At 46.1% G+C, this 20,204-nt stretch overlaps 1 protein-coding gene across 1 annotated transcript in view; it reads left to right on the top strand.

The window, feature by feature from the left end:
* Nucleotides 1-2,881: 2,881 nt before the first annotated feature.
* TFDP1 (transcription factor Dp-1) overlaps nucleotides 2,882-20,204 on the top strand; it is a 103,309-nt gene continuing 85,986 nt past the window's right edge. The window contains exons 1-3 of the mRNA XM_040425172.1: nucleotides 2,882-3,397; nucleotides 9,432-9,496; nucleotides 18,853-18,919. Coding sequence (XP_040281106.1) covers nucleotides 9,485-9,496; nucleotides 18,853-18,919 — 79 coding nt within the window. The 5' untranslated portion in view covers nucleotides 2,882-3,397; nucleotides 9,432-9,484. The remainder of the gene's footprint in view (nucleotides 3,398-9,431; nucleotides 9,497-18,852; nucleotides 18,920-20,204) is intronic.

Below are 20,204 nucleotides of genomic sequence, written 5' to 3'. Positions count from 1 at the left end.
GCGGTCCTGCGGCTGGGTTGTTTCCCTCCTACGGCCTCCTTCACGTCTCCTGATGTACTGGCCTGTCTCCTGGTAGCGCCTCCATGCTCTGGACACTACGCTGACAGACACAGCAAACCTTCTTGCCACAGCTCGCATTGATGTGCCATCCTGGATAAGCTGCACTACCTGAGCCACTTGTGTGGGTTGTAGACTCCGTCTCATGCTACCACTAGAGTGAAAGCACCGCCAGCATTCAAAAGTGACCAAAACATCAGCCAGGAAGCATAGGAACTGAGAAGTGGTCTGTGATCACCACCTGCAGAACCACTCCTTTATTGGGGGTGTCTTGCTAATTGCCTATAATTTCCACCTGTTGTCTATTCCATTTGCACAACAGCATGTGAAATTGATTGTCACTCAGTGTTGCTTCCTAAGTGGACAGTTTGATTTCACAGAAGTGTGATTGACTTGGAGTTACATTGTGTTGTTTAAGTGTTCCCTTTATTTTTTTGAGCAGTGTATATACAGTGGCGGAAATAATTATTTGACCCCTCACTGATTTTGTAAGTTTGTCCAATGACAAAGAAATGAAAAGTCTCAGAACAGTATCATTTCAATGGTAGGTTTATTGTAACAGTGGCAGATAGCACATCAAAAGGAAAATCGAAAAAATAACTTTAAATAAAAGATAGCAACTGATTTGCATTTCATTGAGTGAAATAAGTATTTGAACCCTCTAACAAAAAAAGACTTAATACTTGGTGGAAAAACCCTTGTTTGCAAGCACAGAGGTCAAACGTTTCTTGTAATTGATGACCAAGTTTGCGCACATTTTAGGAGGAATGTTGGTCCACTCCTCTTTGCAGATCATCTCTAAATCCCTAAGGTTTCGAGGCTGTCTCTGTGCAACTCTGAGCTTGAGCTCCCTCCATAGGTTTTCGATTGGATTAAGGTCCGGAGACTGACTAGGCCACTCCATGACCTTAATGTGCTTCTTCTTGAGCCACTCCTTTGTTGCCTTTGCTGTATGTTTTGGGTCATTGTCGTGCTGGAACACCCATCCACGACCCATTTTCAGTTTCCTGGCAGAGGGAAGGAGGTTGTCGCTCAGGATTTCACGATACATGGCTCCGTCCATTTTCCCGTTTATGCGAATAAGTTGTCCTGTGCCCTTAGCAGAAAAACACCCCCAAAGCAAAATGTTTCCACCCCCATGCTTGACGGTGGGGACGGTGTTTTGGGGGTCATAGGCAGCATTTTTCTTCCTCCAAACACAGCGAGTTGAGTTAATGCCAAAGAGCTCTATTTTGGTCTCATCAGACCATAGCACCTTCTCCCAGTCACTCTCTGAATCATTCAGGTGTTCATTGGCAAACTTCAGACGGGCCTGCACATGTGCCTTCCTGAGCAGGGGGACCTTGCGAGCCCTGCAGGATTTTAATCCATTGCGGTGTAATGTGTTTCCAATGGTTTTCTTGGTGACTGTGGTCCCTGCTAATTTGAGGTCATTAACTAACTCCTCCCGTGTAGTTCTAGGATGCTTTTTCACCTTTCTCAGAACCATTGACACCCCACGAGGTGAGATCTTGCGTGGAGCCCCAGAGCGAGGTCGATTGATGGTCATTTTGTGCTCCTTCCATTTTCGAACAATCGCACCAACAGTTGTCACCTTCTCTCCCAGCTTCTTGCTAATGGTTTTGTAGCCCATTCCAGCCTTGTGCAGGTCTACAATTTTGTCTCTGACATCCTTGGACAGCTCTTTGGTCTTTCCCATGTTGGAGAGTTTGGAGTCTGCTTGATTGATTGATTCTGTGGACAGGTGTCTTTTATACAGGTGACTAGTTAAGACAGGTGTCCTTAATGAGGGTGACTAATTGAGTAGAAGTGTCTAACCACTCTGTGGGAGCCAGAACTCTTAATGGTTGGTAGGGGTTCAAATACTTATTTCACTCAATGAAATGCAAATCAGTTGCTATCTTTTATTTAAAGTTATTTTTTCGATTTTCCTTTTGATGTGCTATCTGCCACTGTTACAATAAACCTACCATTGAAATGATACTGTTCTGAGACTTTTCATTTCTTTGTCATTGGACAAACTTACAAAATCAGTGAGGGGTCAAATAATTATTTCCGCCACTGTAGATCAGGGAAGGCCAACCAGTGGGTTTCCAGCTACACTTCCCACCCTGCCCTGATGTAGGCTGATAGCTGTGGGCAGTCTGGACACGCTGGGAGTTGTAGTTTTTCAACAACTGGAGAGCTGCACGTTGGTCATCCCTGATTCTGCAGACAAGAATAGGACTTTTTTTTTTACAGAAGTGAAAAAAAAAGAAAGTGGCATGCGCTTGGCCAGGATCTGTGTTTTGCGGATCCGCGATTTGTAGACCGCAACGCGCTTACGGCCGTGTGCCGTAACTGCTCTGTAATCACTTATCACTGTGTAAAACCGGTATCCGGGCAGATTTCGGACACAGTTCTGTAACTTTTACAAACATGCATGTGTTTCCTGCCAAAACAACGGATCCAGAAGCCTAGAATAGATTTCCAGCTGTAGAAGTCTGTACACGAGTTCTGTGAACACAACTTTAAACTGGGTAAGTGAAGAACAGAGCGTACCGCTCCCAGGTAGCCACAGGTGAGCAGCCCTCCCAGGGGCCACTCAGGAGCAGCTGGACCTGAGCCAGGTAAATATTTCAGGCAGTTGATTACGTCACGTCCCCGTGCACGAGTTCCCATAAACACACCTCTTCCCCCTCGTTTGACGCTCAGGACAGCCAATCAGCGCTCAAGCAGTCGGAACTTGCCGTGACGTCACTCCCAGCTAGGATTCTACCCAAACAGAATGGAGAATGGCACACCGGAGCCGGCGCGGGGCGGAGTTACGTTCCCTGACGTAAAACCCCTTGCAGCCAATCACCGTGCAGGTCGGCCAGACGCCGCCAAGCTCGGTTTTTTGTTTGAGGTGACGGGAAGGGAGAATACAGCGAGAGCAGGAAGAGGAGACGGGTCTGGGACGGAGGCGGCGGTGCGCGGGCAGAAGAGGAGCTAATCACCGGGTCCGAGCATCTGACAGCCGGGGCAGTAAGGGAGAGCGGCAGGGCGCGCAGATACCGCGTGCGGCCGCAGTGTGGACGGGGCCCGTACCGGGCTGTTGTCACAAATAGGGCCAACCTCCTGCCGCTGAGGATGCTGCATCCCCGCGCACTGGTCCTGCCCGCTCCCGCACCTCTCTTCCCGTGACAGGCCTAGGCCTCGTAGTCACGTTTGCGTGCTCGGCAGCTGCTGGCCCTTCTCCGCCTCCCCCACTCCCATGAACCGGGCTGCACCCCCTGCTGTATCAGAGCCCCTGTGGTGACGGAACTGGAGCGCTGCCGAGAGGTTGGTCTCCTGCATGAGGCCCTGAGCTCAGCACACGGTGAGCGGCGCTGGATGGACGCTAGTCCTGGCTCTGGTCCCTGGCGGGGCCCTTTGTTGACACGGGCCTGCACCCTGACATGTTGTGGCGCTGTGTGTGCAGGCAGAGGCCTACTCCGTGCCACCTCCGGGGACTGGGCAGCTAAATGGGTGACCGGGGATGTCGTGTGGGCTCCTGATGAGCAGCGGGCCTGAGGCCTGGGCCCCTACACTGCAGGGCCTGTGTGCACACCATGGCTCGGTTTCCTGTTGGCTTCACTACTTGGCCCTCCTCTTCCTCCTGTATACTTTGAAGAGGAAGGGTGTCCCTTGCTCCAGGAAAGTAAGGGTTATATGAAGGGGGGTGTGTGTTGGAAAGTGCACCCCCATCCTCCTCCTCAGGGGTCCTTGGCTTACTGCAGCACGTGACTTTCCATTAGACCCCAATCTCCCCGCTGGATTAGGGTCCTTCTCTGAAAGAGCTTATTTTGGGGGGGACTGGAACAGATGCAGGGTTCCTCGACCTGGAGTGAACTCAGCGCTTCATAAATTATGATCTCTAGGTGCTGGGGCCCAGGGTGCCAGCTGTGCAATGAGAAGGCAGCTTTGCACATACTGTTTCCTATGTGGTCGGCTAGTGATCGGAAAGCCTCCCATGCTCCCTCAGCGGGTGGCCAGCCCTGTCTTTATGGTGGTTGTAGTGCTCAAGCACTGCGCTTACATCATTTTGGATTGGATCTTGCATGTCCATTATATATGTATGTGTAGTTCACTCCCTATATAGCGCTACCTGTAGTCTGTGCGTTGCTTTTTTACTTTAGGCCTAATCGGAGACTCTACCAGAAGAGTGACCTGACTGTAGACAACTGTTCCTGGGTCCATGCCCCTCATCGGTACAGAACTGGATGAGGTTCTGTAGACCAGGGATGGACAACCTGCAGCCAAAGATGCCATTCTGTGAGGCCCCCCGCAGAAGAGCATGTTGGGACCCTCGTATATCAGGAGAATGGGGGTCTGAACCCTGTTGGCCACTCTAGAAAGGGTTCTATGAGTTAGAGGTGGACATCTATGCATGTGGCTCTCTCCATTGTAGTTTATAGTAGTTGTGAAATGCTAAGCAGCTACCACTACATCTATAACCAATGATGGAGAGAGGCACATGCATGCCTGGTCTTCTATCCTCTGAAGGGCTCATTGGTGGAGAAGACCTCCATCATCCCAAAAGTTGGGTGTCCTAGAAGTGGAGCCTGCTCTTATCAGACATTTATGACATCCTTTTGATATGCCTTAAATGTCTCAGATCGTGATAGCCCTATAAGTTTTAGGCATTTTGCCACATAGTAGGATTGTGAAGTTGCGTTGCTTAGTCACAATGGGACCTACTGTAACACAATTGTCAAAAAAAAAATCAGATTTTTGGTTGCAAGCAACTTTGGCATCGGACCAATACAGATCCCAGTGCAAGTAGTCGCATGATGGCAAGTTGTTTTGGCTATTTTATTTTTTATATTTTTTCTGAGATTTGCGGCCCACAATACATGTTGCTGTATAGTCCCAGCCCTGTTGTGGCCCTTCAGAGTAGTTCAGTATGACAGTGTGGCTCTTGGGCTAGAAAAGGCTGTGCATCCCTGCCGTAGGGCTCGTGCACACGGCCGTTGCCCGGCTGTATTGCGTCCCGCATTACTGGTGTAATCCGGGAGATGCGAATCGGAAGCACTACGGAGTGAATGGGTTTGCGATCCGCAGGCGGCGGCTGTGCCTGGCCAACACACGGTCGTGTGCATGAGCCCTTAGACCAGGTCAGGGGGATCCTGTACGCTTTCTCAGTTCTAAGGGGCATAAACCCTGAAGCGGCAGTCTACAGTTTGGAGGAGCCTCTGGTCTGACCTGAGCATTGCCTGAAAGTAAGTCTCCATACACCCGGATTCTCTTCAGTGAGAAATGGTAATAAGTGAATCCATTTGTACAAATCATCCTCCTTGTGGCCAGCCCCTCGCTGCTCAAGAGACTCCTCCGTCCCTCTCGATTGATAGGACCAGACATCCCACTGGGCCCTGTCAGTCCTGCTCAGGCACCATTGCTCTACTTAACAGCACATGCGCAGGGGCTCCTCTGCTGATGCCTGAGCAGTACAGATGTCTACTGTACATGTGCTGCTGCTGCACTTCTGGGTTTACCCAGAGGTGAGGGGCGCATGCACAGTTTGTGTCTGCGTTGCTCAGGTAGCAGCAGCTGAGCCTCTGCTTTTGCGCCACTACTGGTGCAGATGTCTGATTTTTGAGCAAATTTGACTCGCACACCAGATTCTACACAAACTTGCTCCTCTCCAGAAATAATACCAACCCTTCCCCAAACTTATATGTGGCATAGTTTACATGAAAATGTCTGGGGTGTGTATGCGGTCAGGCAGTATGTTGCTCGGCTTTGCACTTTTTTCATCTTTGTCTTAACGTGTACTTCAAGTAATCTAAAGGGCTCCTTAGTCTCTCTTCCTTCCCCATTTGGTATTGCAGCACAGTGACCTTCCTGCCACTACTTGAATGTCTCCTACCATCCCCGGGGCCTATGAGCCAAAGAATTCTTGCAGCTGTTTTTTTTTTTTTTCTCTCTCCCATAGATTTATTGCATTATTAGCTGCCTGGCTCCCTGAATCTTAGAATTTCTTGCTGTACAGAGACTTCTGCACACGCTGTAGGAGCCTCAAAGCAAGTTCAGAATGCATTATCTTAGGTGACAGATCCTGGTTTTTACACCAGAGTCCTGTACCACCTAAATGTTACAGCTCCCGTCTCTTTGGTGTCATGGGTTCTCTTTGTACGTATTGTGCCTCTCAAGAAGCCCTTAGGGCTCCTGCATACGACCATATCGTTTTGCGGTCTGTCATTTATTTATTTTCAGAATCTTACAAATGAGCAGGTCCTTGTGGCAGTAGCGCCGCGGCCTTCTCGCTGTTTACCGCAGGCTCAGTGATGTCACGACTAGTATCACTGGCCTGGGCGGGGCTAAGCTCCATTCAAGTGAACTGAGTTTAGCCCCGCCCAGGATAGTGATACTAGCCGTGACGTCACTGGGCCTGAGGGAAACGGAGAGAAGGCCGAGGCACTGATTGGCAGGGGTCCCAGGTGTCGGACCCCCACTGTTCAGACACTGATGATCTATTCGGACAGTATCCGTATTCTGTAGATCCACAATTTGCAGTCTACTAAATACATAGGCTGATGTGCATAAGGCCTTAGGCCGTTGTCAATTGTGGCTGGAGCTTTCTACAGTAGATTTGCCTGGGGATGTCAGATGAGGATTTTTCCACAGATTCTGCTGCAATCCTTTCACATGGCATCTAAGAAATGCCAGGCTTTGGTGTGTTGGAGAAAGCCCACATAAACATAGGGTGAACGGACAGCATGCTAGCTAAGGTCTCATGCACATGACCATACTTTTTTGACTGCACTTGATCTGTGTTTTCTTGCAGATGGGAAGCAGAGCCATTAGTAGTATTGTATATTGCTAGCTGCAGTTATGGCCCTGCCGTTGGTTTTGCCACAATTTCAGGGGATGTTCACATGATGGCTTTTTTTTTGTGGATTTTTGGCACGCCCTTAACTCTATAAACCTAATGATAGGTTAATCGGCTTCCTGTAAGAACAATGTCTGCAGTGTGTTTGAGACGTGTAAATTAGATTGTGACCCCTCGTGTTAGAGTACTTTCACACTTGCGGCAGAGGAATCCGGCAAAACGTATGCCAACTGAATGCATTTTAAGACTGATCAGGATACGGATGCGTCTTTCCGTTTGTCATACGGGCAAACGGATCCGTTTCAATTTTTATTTTATTTTTTCCACATTTTTACTGGTCTGCTCCAGCATTCTGGTATTTTGAATGCCGGATCTGGCACTAATACATTCCTATGGGAAAAAATGCTCCATCCGGCATTCAGGCAAGTGTTCAGTTTTTTTGGCCAGAGATAAAACCGTAGCATGCCGCGGTATTATCTCCGTCCTGAAAAGTCAAAAAGACTAAACTGAAGACATCCTGATGCATCCTGAACGGATTGCTCTCCATTCAGAATGCATGGGGATATGCCTGATCAGTTCTTTTCCGGTATTGAGCCCCTAGGACGGAACTCAATACCGGAAAAGAATAACGCTAGTGTGAAAGTACCCTTAAAAGTCTGGCAGAGGAAGCAATCAGCTGCATCACTGGAGGTACCAGTAACAGAAGTTTTTATTTTATGGCCATAAGTACAAAAAATAGGTGTTTGCGCTATGCCAGGATTTAGCTGAGCGGAGGGGGCTCCTGCTTCACTGAAGGCTCTCCTGTAACAACATGCTGCTCTTCAGAGCTTTCAAGTGAGCGGAGCGAAAGGGGCCCAGTCCGCTCGGCTAAATAACTGTTCCTGACGTTTGTTTTAGTGACTACATGCATTTCCCATGTAATAATTTTTGGACATCTTTTGCTATAACTCAGTTGTGCCATTCCTCTATTATTCATACCAAAGTTTGACTGAATTGCTGGAAGTCTGCAGTAAAAGTCCATCTGAGTGCTACTAGTTGAGTTTGTCTATGCCCAGTCTGACGCTGGCAGTGCTATGCAGGGACACGCCCTCAACTGGTACGGTAATGCCCAGCTGGACTATTAACCGCTTAGTGACCAGCCTGTTTTGGGCCTTACTGACCAAGTGTTTTTTTTTTTTTAAAGCTTTATGAGGGCTTGTTTTTTGTGGGACAAGTTGTAGGTTTTATATTCTAAATTTCACGTTCATTTTTCGGTATAGATGACATAATATCTTTGTAATGGTACTGATCCAGAGAATAGTGATACCAAATGCATATAGTCTTTTTTCTGTTTTACTACTGTTCAATAAAACCCACTTTTCCTTTTTTTTTTTTTTAACAAAAAAGTTTTCATTGCCACATCCCAAGACCCATAACTACTTTTTTTTTTTTTTTTCTATGGGGTTGTGTGAGGGCTTTTTGTGGGCCGACTTGTAGTTTTCATTGGTATCATTTTGGAGTAAATGATGATTTTTTGATCGCTTGTTACGTTTTTTTTTTCCAAGTATAAGTGTAATTTAGATTTTTTTTTTTGGCGTTCACTGTAGGGGATAATGTACATGATATTTATGTAGTGTGTGTCGTTACAGACGCAGCAATGGCAAACATATGGGTGAGGTGTTTTTATTTTCTTTTCCAAATTTTTTTTTTTCCATTGAAAAGCGTATTTTCAATGGAAAAAAACGGCATATTTTAATTTTTACTGGAATTTTTTTTTTTTTTTTTTTACCACTTAATAGTCCCACAAGGACTAAAACAGTCAACTTTCTGATTGATTTTAAAATGCAATGCACTATCCCTATAGTGCATTGCATTTTAATGTGAGTTCTTTACTCTGGCACAGCCTGCTGGAAACTACTCAAGGCTGGTTTGTGGCCTACATCAGACCCCAGCTACTCTTCACACATGTCGGCACTCCGCGATTGCATTTGTGGGGTGCCGATGTGAGACAGAGGAACTCCGCTCCCTCTGTCAGCACTGTACATGCGGCAGGCGTCATTGCCTGTGGCATGTAAAGTGTTAAACAGCCTTGACCCCTGCCGGTCCGGGCTGTTGGAGCAGGAGTGCTGCTCTTATGAGAGCCGGGCCCCCACTCCCAGCTGCACAGGGGGCCTGTGCAGCGCTTAGACTGGGCTCCCATAAAAAGTTACCACGGATCAAAACGCAATTCTATGACTAAATGCATATCTGAATGCCTTTAGAAGCATTCCGTTATTCAGTGCGTCATGATAGAAGTCTATGGCCTGCATAACGGCTCTGTCCAGTTTTCATGTCCTCTCCTAATGGAAACGGGAAGGATCCGTTTTGCAGCCCATAGACTTCTATTATGACGGAATGCCTCTAAAGGCATTCCGTCATAGAATTGCGTTATGGTCCGCGGTAACTGAATCCATAACACAATTCAGTTTATACCAGTAAATAAAGCGTGAACGAATTTCATAAGCGGAAATTCGCTCATCTCTACTATTTCTGTTCATTCCATTTCTTTTTCTCTTGTTTGCAGAAGATTCATCTGGGTGGCAGTCCTGCTCTCTTAATTCTTGCATATTTGGTATCATGGCAAAAGATGTAAGTATCATAACATTATTAGCATGTCAGAAATTCTTAAAAATGTGGAACAAATAGTGTTATTGGATGAATAAGAATCACTTCAAAAGGAGTGCAACCCAGTTTAGCGCTGGGCAATATGGCTTAAAATTAAAATCTGTTATTTTTCCCCGAAACTTAAAGGGCTTCTGTCACCCCACTAAAGTGATTTTTTTTTTTGGGGCTAGTTAAATTAGTTATATAGCGATATATGAAAATATAATTGTGTTCCTTACTTTGATCCAGCAGTTTATTCAAAAAACGAAGTTTTATCATATGCAAATTCGGTCTCTACCAGCAAGTAGGGCGGCTACTTGCTGGTAGCTGCTGCAGAAATCCGCCCCCCTCCTCTTGTTGATTGACAGGGCCAGCCGGGATCTCCTCCTCCGGCCAGCCCTGTCGGCGTTTCAAAAATCGCGCGCCTGTGTTGAATCGGCGCAGGCGCTCTGAGATGAGGAGGCTCGTCTCCTCAGAACTCCCTCAGTGCGCCTGCGCCGATGACGTCTTCTATTTCGGTGATGTCATCGGCGCAGGCGCACTGAGGGAGTTCTGAGGAGACGAGCCTCCTCATCTCAGAGCGCCTGCGCCGATTCAACATAGGCGCGCGATTTTTGAAACGCCGACAGGGCTGGCCGGAGGAGGAGACCCCGGCTGGCCCTGTCAATCAACAAGAGGAGGGGGCGGATTTCTGCAGCAGCTACCAGCAAGTAGCCGCCCTACTTGCTGGTAGAGACCGAATTTGCATATGATAAAACTTTGTTTTTTGAATAAACTGCTGGATCAATGTAAGTAACACAAGTATATTTTCATATATCGCTATATAACTAATTTAACTAGCCCCCAAAAAAAAAATCACTTTAGTGGGGTGACAGAAGCCCTTTAAAGGGAACCTGTCACCGGGTTTTTGTGTATAGAGCTGAGGACATGGGTTGCTAGATGGCCGCTAGCACATCCGCAATACCCAGTCCCCATAGCTATGTGTGCTTTTATTGTGTAAAAAAACCCAGATTTGATGCATATTATTTATTATTAAAGCGCCATTCATGCCTTAGCGCTGTACATATGATAAGGGGTATACATACATAATACAGACAATTGCACTAAGCATAAACAAGACGAGCTACAGACTGGTACAGAAGGAGAGAGGACCCTGCCCGTGAGGCTTGCAATCTACCTGGTATGGGAGAAGGACACAGTAGGTGGGGGTGAAGTTGGTCATGGTGGTATAGAGGCAGCAGGGTCACTGGTTGTAGGCTTGTCTGAAGAGGTGGGTTTTCAGGTTTCTTTTGAAGGATTCCACTGTAGGTGAGAGTCTGATATGTTGGGGTAGCGAGTTCCAGAGTGTGGGGGATGCACGGGAGAAATCTTAGAGGTGATTGTGGGAAGAGGCGATAAGAGGAGAGGAGGAGATTGCGTTTGGGGATGTCTCGGGAAAGTAGCTCAGAGATGTAGGGAGGGGACAGGTTGTGGACGGCCTTGTATGTATTTGTTAGTATTTTTTAACTGAATTTGCTGGCCAATGGGAAACCAGTGAAGGGATTGGCAGAGGAGTAACAGGATGAGAGGTGGATTAGGCGGGCAGCAGAGTGGAGGATAGATTGGAGGGATGCGAGAGTGCTAGATGGAAGGCCACAGAGGAGAGTGTTGCAGTAGTCTAGACGGGAGATGATGAGGGCATGTACAAGCATTTTCGCAGATTCAAATTTAAGAAAAGCGCGGGTGCGGGAGATATTTTTGAGTTGGAGGCGGCAGGTGGTGGAAAGGGCTTGGGTGTGCGGTCGGAAGGAGAGGGTAGAATCTAAGGTCACTCCAAGGCTGCGGATTTGGTTGACTGGGGAGAGTGTGCAGCCATTGATCGTGATGGATAGGTCTGTTGGGAAGGGGGGGGGGGGGGGGGGGGGCAAAATGGGGGAAAGATTAATTCTGTTTTATCCATGTTAAGTTTTAGAAAGCGAGAGGAGGAGGAGGAGGAGGAGGAGGATGATATAGCAGATAGACATTGTGGGATTCTGGATAGTAAGGTGGTGATGTCTGGACCAGAGAGGTAGATTTGTGTGTCGTCAGCATAAGAGTGATACTGAAAGCCATGGGACTCTGAGATGTCCCAGGCCAAAAGTGTAGATGAAGAGCAGGTGTCCTAGGACAGAGCCTTGCGTTACACCAACAGAGAGGGAATGAGACGAGGAGGTGGTGTGAGAGTGGGAGATGCTAAACGTCCGGTCTGTGAGGTATGATGTGATCCAGGAGAGGGCCAGGTCAGTGATGCCAAGAGAGGAGAGTATGCAACAGAAGGGAGTGGTCGGTAGTGTCTAAGGCAGAGGACAGGTCAAGGAGAAGGAGGACCGAGTATTGTTTCTTGGATTTGGCTGTTAGTAGGTCATTGGTGACTTTGGTAAGGGCAGTGTCAATCGAGTGGTGGGGTCAGAAGCCAGATTGTAGCCGGTCAAAGAGGGAGCCGGAGGAGAGGTGAGAGGACAGTTCAGAATGGACATGTTGTTCAAGTAGCTTTGAGGCATACGGAAAAAGTGATATGGGGCGATAACTGGACAAAGCAGATGGGTCAAGTGAAGGCTTTTTGATGCAAATTAACCTGAGATGTGTCCTGTACGTGAGATGAGTCAGGGACAGGACTCATCTCAGGCTCATTTGCATATGTATCAAATCTGTTTTTTTTTTTACACAATAAAAGCACACAGAGCTATGGGGACTGGGTATTGCGGATGTGCTAGCGGCCATCTAGCAACCCATGTCCTCAGCTCTAGACGCAAAATCCCGGTGACAGGTTCCCTTTAACGACTTTTCTCAATTGTAATGTATTATTTTTATGCTAGACGAGCAGTAATGGAATTGTTGTTTTACTCTCAGCCCCAGTTTTTACAGTGTTCACAGTTCAGTAAAGTGCCGTGTATGGTTATGATAGCAAATTTATATTGGTTATGTTCTTTTAAAAAATGAAGGCAATACTTTGTGACGCCAAAGTCTGTTTCCGATAAGTTTTATTTTTTCTGCCAACAGAGCGGTGGAAAGGCTTGTTTTTTTGTTGGAGAAGTTGTACTTTTCAGTGGAATTAATGGTTTATATATATTCTTGAAACTTGTGGGGGTAGGAATGAGAAAAGAAATGCTATTCCACCTTTTCCTTGGGTTTTATTTTTACAGCATTCACGGTGCAATAAAAACCACCACGGTGATGGCAAATTTATATTCTTGTCATGATTTATTTTATTTTTTTACCCCGTACATGTACAGCGGAATGAAGGGTTTTAACTATAAGGAGGCCCAGGTCTTAAACCGACGCCATCAGTGACATAAATTGCAGGCATTTCACCCTTTAGGTGCCAGGGTCAAATGTGACCACAACATCTAAATGCAGAAAAACCGGAAGTGCGTGCTTCTGGGTCAGAAACGGCTCCCCCATGTGGCAATCCGAGGAGCCGTTCCTTCGCCCTGAAGAGACCCGGTGTATCAGTGCTGTAGTTCCTATGGAGGCCTACATAGTTCGTAAGCAGACATTCGCTCATCTCTAGTTTTCATGGTTAACATTGTCTTAAAAAATGTGTTCAGCTGATTGTTTGCTCACTTGTACTATTCACAGCAATACTTCTGAAACTGCAGTCGACAATACTTCTGTATTGCCGTGAATTTGTTTTGCCAGGGGCAGGAGTCGTAACAGGGGAGGTCTTCATGTCTTAGGAAGGCCCTCAGCTGCCATAGCTACCTGTCAGTACTCTGCAATTGGGTCACGGGGTTGTCATTTGGGGGGACAGAAGTACGCTCCCTCTAACTGCTCAGATACCATGGCCACTATAGACTGAAGCATCTGATTGGTTAAACGGCCTGGATTTGAGTTATGTTTGATCCCGGCTGCTGTAACCATGTGTTAACTGCGTAAGGAGCCTTTCAAACGAGCGAGTTTTCCGCGCAGGTGTGATGCGTGACGTGAACGCATAGCACCCGCACTGAATCCTGACCCATTAATTTCAATGGGTCTGTGTACATGAGCGTTTTTTACACACATCAGTTCTGCGTTGCGTGAAAAATGCAGCATTTTCTATATTCTGCGTTTTTCACACAGCCCTGGCCCCATAAAAGTGAGTGAGGCTTCAGTGAAAAACGCATTGCATCTGGAAGCAGGTGCAGAAAACGCATTGCACCCACGTGGAAAAAACTGAACGCAATTGCAGACCAATCTGCGAGTTTCAGGACCTAATCCATCATGCTTGTGTGAAAGGGGCCTAACAGCCGGCACCCACCATGCATGGAGAAGGCTCGCTTGTGAACCTGCTCTGTTCATTCTATGCGGGTCCGTCTGACAAATGCATTGAAATATTGGATCCGTCTCTCCAGTGTCATCCGGTATAAAAAATTTTTTTTTTCCATTTTTAAAGGTCTGCGCATGCATAGACAGTGAAGCCGGATCAGACTTGCCGGAACACTTGATGCCGGATCCGGCACTAATACACTTCAATGTAAATTAATGCCGGATCCGGCATTCCACCAATTGTTCAGTATTTTTGGCCGGAGAGAAAACTGCAGCATGCTGCGGTATTTTCTCTGTCCAAAAAAACATAAGAGGGACTAAACTGATGCCTCCTGAACGGATTGCTCTCCATTCAGAATGCATTAGGATAAAACTGATCAGTTTTTTCCGATATTGAGCCCCGAGGACGGAACTCAATACCGGACAAGAAAAAAGCTTGTGTGAAAGTACCCTAACATTCAGTGTGGAATGCATTTTATTTTTTTTTATTTTTTATTTTTTTTTATTTACTTCAATACAAAACAGCATTTCTAGCTTGTGCCAAATCCCATATGGTCATATACAGAGCGTTTTTTGACACTTCGCATTTATTCCAGTGAAAGAATCAACGCTGATTCCGCCCAAGTGGGGAAAAAAAAAAAGCAAGTGCTGTTTCTCATTGATTTGTATGGGAGGCTGTTTTTTTTTTTTTTTTGTTATTTTTGGATCAGATTTTGAGGCTCTAAAATCAACGCCAAAACACTGTGAACTGGCCCTTCAAGAAGTCTTCCATTTTGAGCTGGCAGATGGCTGGGGTGCTGTGGCTTAGCATTCCAGATCTCTTACGGCAAACTGAGAAGTGGCAGAAGTAACCTTACAGACACATTTATGAGAAGGAGGTGGGGGAAATCTACTGGGACACACATTTGTCACCAAATATGACCAAGAAAGCAGAGAATATTAGATTGTTCAGGATGAGATAAACATGGCTGCTCTTGTCCACAGGTTGTGTGTGGTATTGCAGTTCAGCTCCATTCAGTTCAGTGTCGGTACACTGCAACCTGCAGACACAACCCATGGACAGGTGTGGTGGTGGTGGGGAAAAAAGCAACCATGCTTTTCTAATTCTGGACAACCCCTTAATGCTATATAGCATAACTGTACGTCATCAGTAGGGATGAGCGAATCGACTTTGGATGACACATCCGAAGTCAATTCGCATAAAACTTCATTCTAATACTGTAAGGAGCAGGAGCTCCGTACTGTATTCGAATGTATTGGCTCCGATGAGCCGGAGTTATTGCTTTGCGAAGTCTTGCGAGACTTCGCGTAATAACTTCATAAATTAATTTGTACTGTAAAAAAACATTTCCCAAACTTGGGTTTGGTTACAAATGGTACCTTGGGTTCGGTTCCAAATGGTAACCAGTCAGAGCCCTGCGATTTCACTGCGGGGGCTCTGATTGGAAGGCAGAGGGGGCCGCATCCCTCTGCCTTGCCTCACAGGTGCTGCAATCCGTGTGGATCGCAGTATCTAAGGGGTTAAATGATGGGATTGCTGTTCCCCCGCCCCGTCATTGTGGCCTGGTGCCTGCTGTATGGTACAGCTGGCACCTGCCGCATATGGAGCAGGCTTACTGCAGCAGCCCGCTCTCTATATTCCATTACATCACGGTGGTTGAAGGGGTTAAATAAAAATAAACAGACCAGCTCTTAGTCTCTGATGCCACTCACTATTCTGTCTTTGTCTCCAAATCCACATGTTGCAGCCAGTCTCCTGAGTTCTGTCCACATTCTCCTGATTCTTCTGAGAAGGACCTATCTCTCCAGTCTTATTCTTGTTGGGGTCACAATGCTTATCAAATGGCTGCAATATGTCTGCCAGAGCGGCTCGGTCTGCGGTTAAAGCTATTTCTCTGCCTTTTCCCCCAATTAACTAATGGAGCTTTTCTCTTCTCATAACTGGTGACCACTGTGAGATCCTCTTTACTGTAACCAAACCTGCTTCCACCGTGTTCTGTTAGTTAGTTTTTCCACACTCAGTCTTTGGTACCAGGGAGATATCAACTAGGGATTGACTGATATTGATTTTTTAATTAGAGCCGATACCATTAATCTGTGAACTTTCAGGCCGATAGCCGATAATTTATACCGATATTCAGTACATTTTCACTTTTGAATTTTTTTTATTTCCTACACAAATCAGCTGAAAATGAACATGTTTATTGTTAACGGGTAATTATTATTTTTTTTTGTAAATCTTTCTTTGTCAATTATAGTTAATATAAATTTTTTACTAACTTTTAGCCCCCTTAGGGACTAGAACCCTTGTCCTATTCACCCTGATAGAGCTCCATCAGGGGGAATAGGACCTCACACTCTCCTTGCTGCTCTGTGCTCTGTGCACACAGCAGCAGGGAGCTTACCATGGCAGCCAGGGCTTCAGTACTGTCCTGGCTGCCATGGTAACCGATCGGAGCCCCAGGCTTACACTGCTGGGGCTCCGATCAGAAGCTGCCACTGCACCACCAATGAGGAGGGGATCCTGTGGCCACTGCCACCAATGATTAATACTGGGGTTGGGGTGGGGGGGCGCAGTGCCACCAATTAAATAACTCTCTAATTAATTCATATACAGGAGGCGGGAGCTGGCTGCAGAATCATATAGCCGGCTCCCGAACTCTATGAGCGGTAGCTGCGATCTGCGGTAGTTAACCCCTCAGGTGCCGCATATGATTCTGCAGCCAGCTCCTGCCTCCTGTTGAATTTGAATAAATGAGTCATTTAACATCATTGGTGGCGCAGTGACCATAGCCCCTCCTCTCCTCTCATTGGTGGCAGTGGCACAGGGGGGAGGGACACACTGCTTCCTTATCCCCTGTGCTGCTGAGGGAACACGGATTGCGCTGACAGCAGCAATACGTTATCGGTATATCGACAAAATAGATACCGATAACTTTCAAAATCCTGAATATCGGCCGATAATATCGGTAAAACCGATAATCGGTTAATCCCTAATATCCACTACCATAACACACGTCTGTCTGTTCAACCAACCTACAAGTCTCAGAACAGGTAGAATGCATCTACAAGTAGAGAAGACCCCCTAGGGGCCATCCACAGCGTATGACACTGCTACATGCACTGCCAAATGCAAGGTAGGCATCAGGTAGTTTAAGAAGCGGTGCAGCCACCCCTTGGATGGCGCAATCGGAGCTTGGGAACTGGTGCATCCGAGGATGAAAAAAATGATAAGCAGCGCTCCTTGTACAGTATGTGTTCTGTTTGTTCCCCAGCCAATGTGAATATTTTTTTTAATCTGAGGGTCACACATAAAGTCCCTTTTACATGGACCGATGAACAGGAAGGTGAGAATTAACCCTTAATTCCTGATTGCTTGCTGAGCTGACATAAGGCTGTGGCCCCCTCTGTATTGGGATGAACAGTTGTTACTGCAGTTGTTTGTCCCCATAAAGATTTATTGTTGCAGTTAATCCATTTACACAGGGTGACACGTTGCCTGCAAACAGTGATTGTGTGCTGAAAAATGTTATCGTCCATCGAATAGGCATTTGCCCCTTTGTCGGGTGATTGGCTGCATACGTTTGCTTGTTGCCAGTAATTGCCCCAGTCATCGGCTCATGAGCATTTAATGCTTTTTGCAATTTATATACAGCTTGGTTTTAGATGCTATGAGTGATTCTGCTGTTTACACTTTAATGTCTGCCAAATGTGACCATTTTGGTGGAACTTGCCATCCATTGGGCTCCTCCTGACTGTCCCCCAGATGGCCAGTGTTGAAAGCAGAAGATTCTGGCACTTGAATTTCAGCATGTTTGATCCTTTTGTTCTTGGGAGAGAAGCCACCACCAGAGGTGTGATGAAATGTCCTGCTGCCCTCTCCCCATTTAAAACACATGCAAGCATGCATGTATATGAGAGGCCTAAGAGATGGCTGTTGGGTGGTTCGGCTGATTGCTATCTACAATGTATGGCTAGATTTAGAAATGTCATTAAAGGGGTTAGCTGATAAGCCGACCCCCTTTTTATATGCTACTTTAGGGCCCAAGGTCCCTTTACATGGGACGACAGAGCAGCAGATTGTCGGGAAGGAAGCTGCGCACTGGTGGAGGGGACATTTGGATGCAGTGAGGTGGTCGCTCATGCCATGGCTCATGCTCATACTGAATCATTGTTTGTCAGCAGCAGATCGTGTTTACACAGTTTGATCTGCTGCTGGCAAATGGCAATTTTTTGAAATTTTTTTTATTTTGTGTGTGTGCACAAGTGACCAGATTACCCGATGAACGAGCGAAATGCTCATTCATTGGGGATAATCTGGTCATTTGTGCAAACACAGAAATCGCCATTTGCCGGCAGCAGAGCGTGCTGTGTAAATATGCGGTACATTTACACTGCCAGACAATCACTAATGAGTGTTCAGAGGATTATCAGCCCGTATAAAGGGCCCTTAAGGCTACGGCGATATGTGCTGTGCGACACCTAGGGTACACTTGCACAAAAGTTGCACAACAATTTTTATATTGATAGTCTATGGTGTCGCACTGCAACATGCTGTGACGTGACAGTCGCAGAACAATTCATCTTGAATTGATTTTTTTTGTTAATTTTGTATTGCAGCATGTCGCAGTGCAACACCATAGACCAGGGATGGGCAAACTGCGGCTCTCCAGCGGTTGTCAAACTCCAAATCCCATCAGGTCCTGCTGTAGGCAGACTGGGCATACTGGGAGTTGTAGTTTTACAACAGCTGGAGAGCCGCAGTTTGCCCATCCCTGCCTTAGACTATCATTATAAAATGTCTCGCAAAACATGTGGTCGTGTAGCAGTAGCCTAACAGCTAGCTAGAAGAGCTCCAGTCATTATATAGGTGGCCCATTGATTGTAGTGATTGAGTATTATGAAGTATATTTGACTATTCTGAGCAGCATGAAGACTGTGCTGCTGGTGGAAGCCTATTGGTCAGCTACAGACTTTGTGAACAAGATGGTTCATAAAGGTCTGTGAATGGAAAATGCCTTGTATTTATCCCGTGTGGCAGATTTATCATCTCATTCATGTTTTTTTTTTATTTTTAGGCTGGATTAATTGAAGCAAATGGAGAACTGAAAGTTTTTGTAGATCAAAATCTTAGTCCAGGAAAAGGTAAGATAGTAAAATTTTTGGAGCATTTCTTATCAGAACTTGTTCCTTTTTATTTTGGAAACCAATTCATTTGCAGAGGTATCCAAACACTGTCTTCTATTCTACCTGTTTATTTATAAGGGGAAGAAAAAAAAGGTTTCAAATGAATTGTAAAATTTCCTTGTGTATCAGAAAACACGACTTAAAGCGGCTCCATTGTGATGTTCATGGTTGACTTGTGCCTTATGGCTGGTAGGTAGTCAGTAAGAGGACCTGTCACCCCTCCTGACATGTATAGCTTCATGCATTCCCCATGTAATAACAATTCTGGAGCATCCATTCTTATGTCTGTATGTTGTGCCGTTCCTTTATTATTTGCTCTAGAAATTATGAATCAATTGCTAGCAGTCTGCAGTAAGGGTACAGGGGGGGGGGGGGGGGGGGTAACCAGTTGGGGGTGTGTACCTGCACAGACTCACTATATCCAATCAGTGCTGCCATTTATAGACCATGCAGGTACCCCCCTTCCCCCACTGGTTACCTCCCCTCTGTACCTTTACTGAAGGCTAATAGCAATTCATTTATAACTTCTAGTGCAAATAATAGAGGAACGGTACAACATAGAGACATAGGAATAGATGTTCCAGAATTATTATATGGGGGAATGCATGTACTGAGAGGTGACAGGTCCTCTTTAAAGGGGTTGTCTTACTTCAGCAAGTGGCATTTACAATGTAAAGAAAGTGAATACAAGTTATGACTACCCTTTAATCCATCAGTGTTGGTCTTGCTTGCACACTTTTTAGGAAAAAATGCTGGCCTCTCTGGTGACCCGGACTATGGCAGCACACATAGGCTGGTGCTTTTTTAAATTTTTATAATGTGCAAGCACAGCCACCGCTGATGGATTACAGGGTGGTTGTAACCATGGAGACGAGCAGTGTATAATGTGATGGAAAACTGAATCCAGGAGGCAATATGGGTAATGACTAGGGATGTCCCGATACAATTTTTTAAGACCAAATAAGAGTACCAATACTTTTATTTATGTACTCACCGAAACCAATTCTGGTGTGGTAATGTTTTTACAGCAAATTTCAGTTTAATTTAGTCATAGGGGAGATTTATCAAACCTTGTACAAGGAAACAGCGGCGCAGTTGCTGATGGCAATGAGAAAAATTAAAGCTGGAATTTGGTTGCTATGGACAACTGCTTTACTTTTCCTTTGTACAAGGGTTAATTAATGGGCATATAACAGTGTTTCTCAACCAATATGCCTCCAGCTATTGCAAAACTACACCTCCC

This window comes from Bufo bufo, chromosome 3, assembly GCF_905171765.1.
Source record: "Bufo bufo chromosome 3, aBufBuf1.1, whole genome shotgun sequence".
NCBI lineage: Eukaryota > Metazoa > Chordata > Amphibia > Anura > Bufonidae > Bufo > Bufo bufo.
The sequence above is the reverse complement of the archived record's forward strand: the minus strand, read 5'-3'. Positions and strand labels throughout refer to the sequence as shown.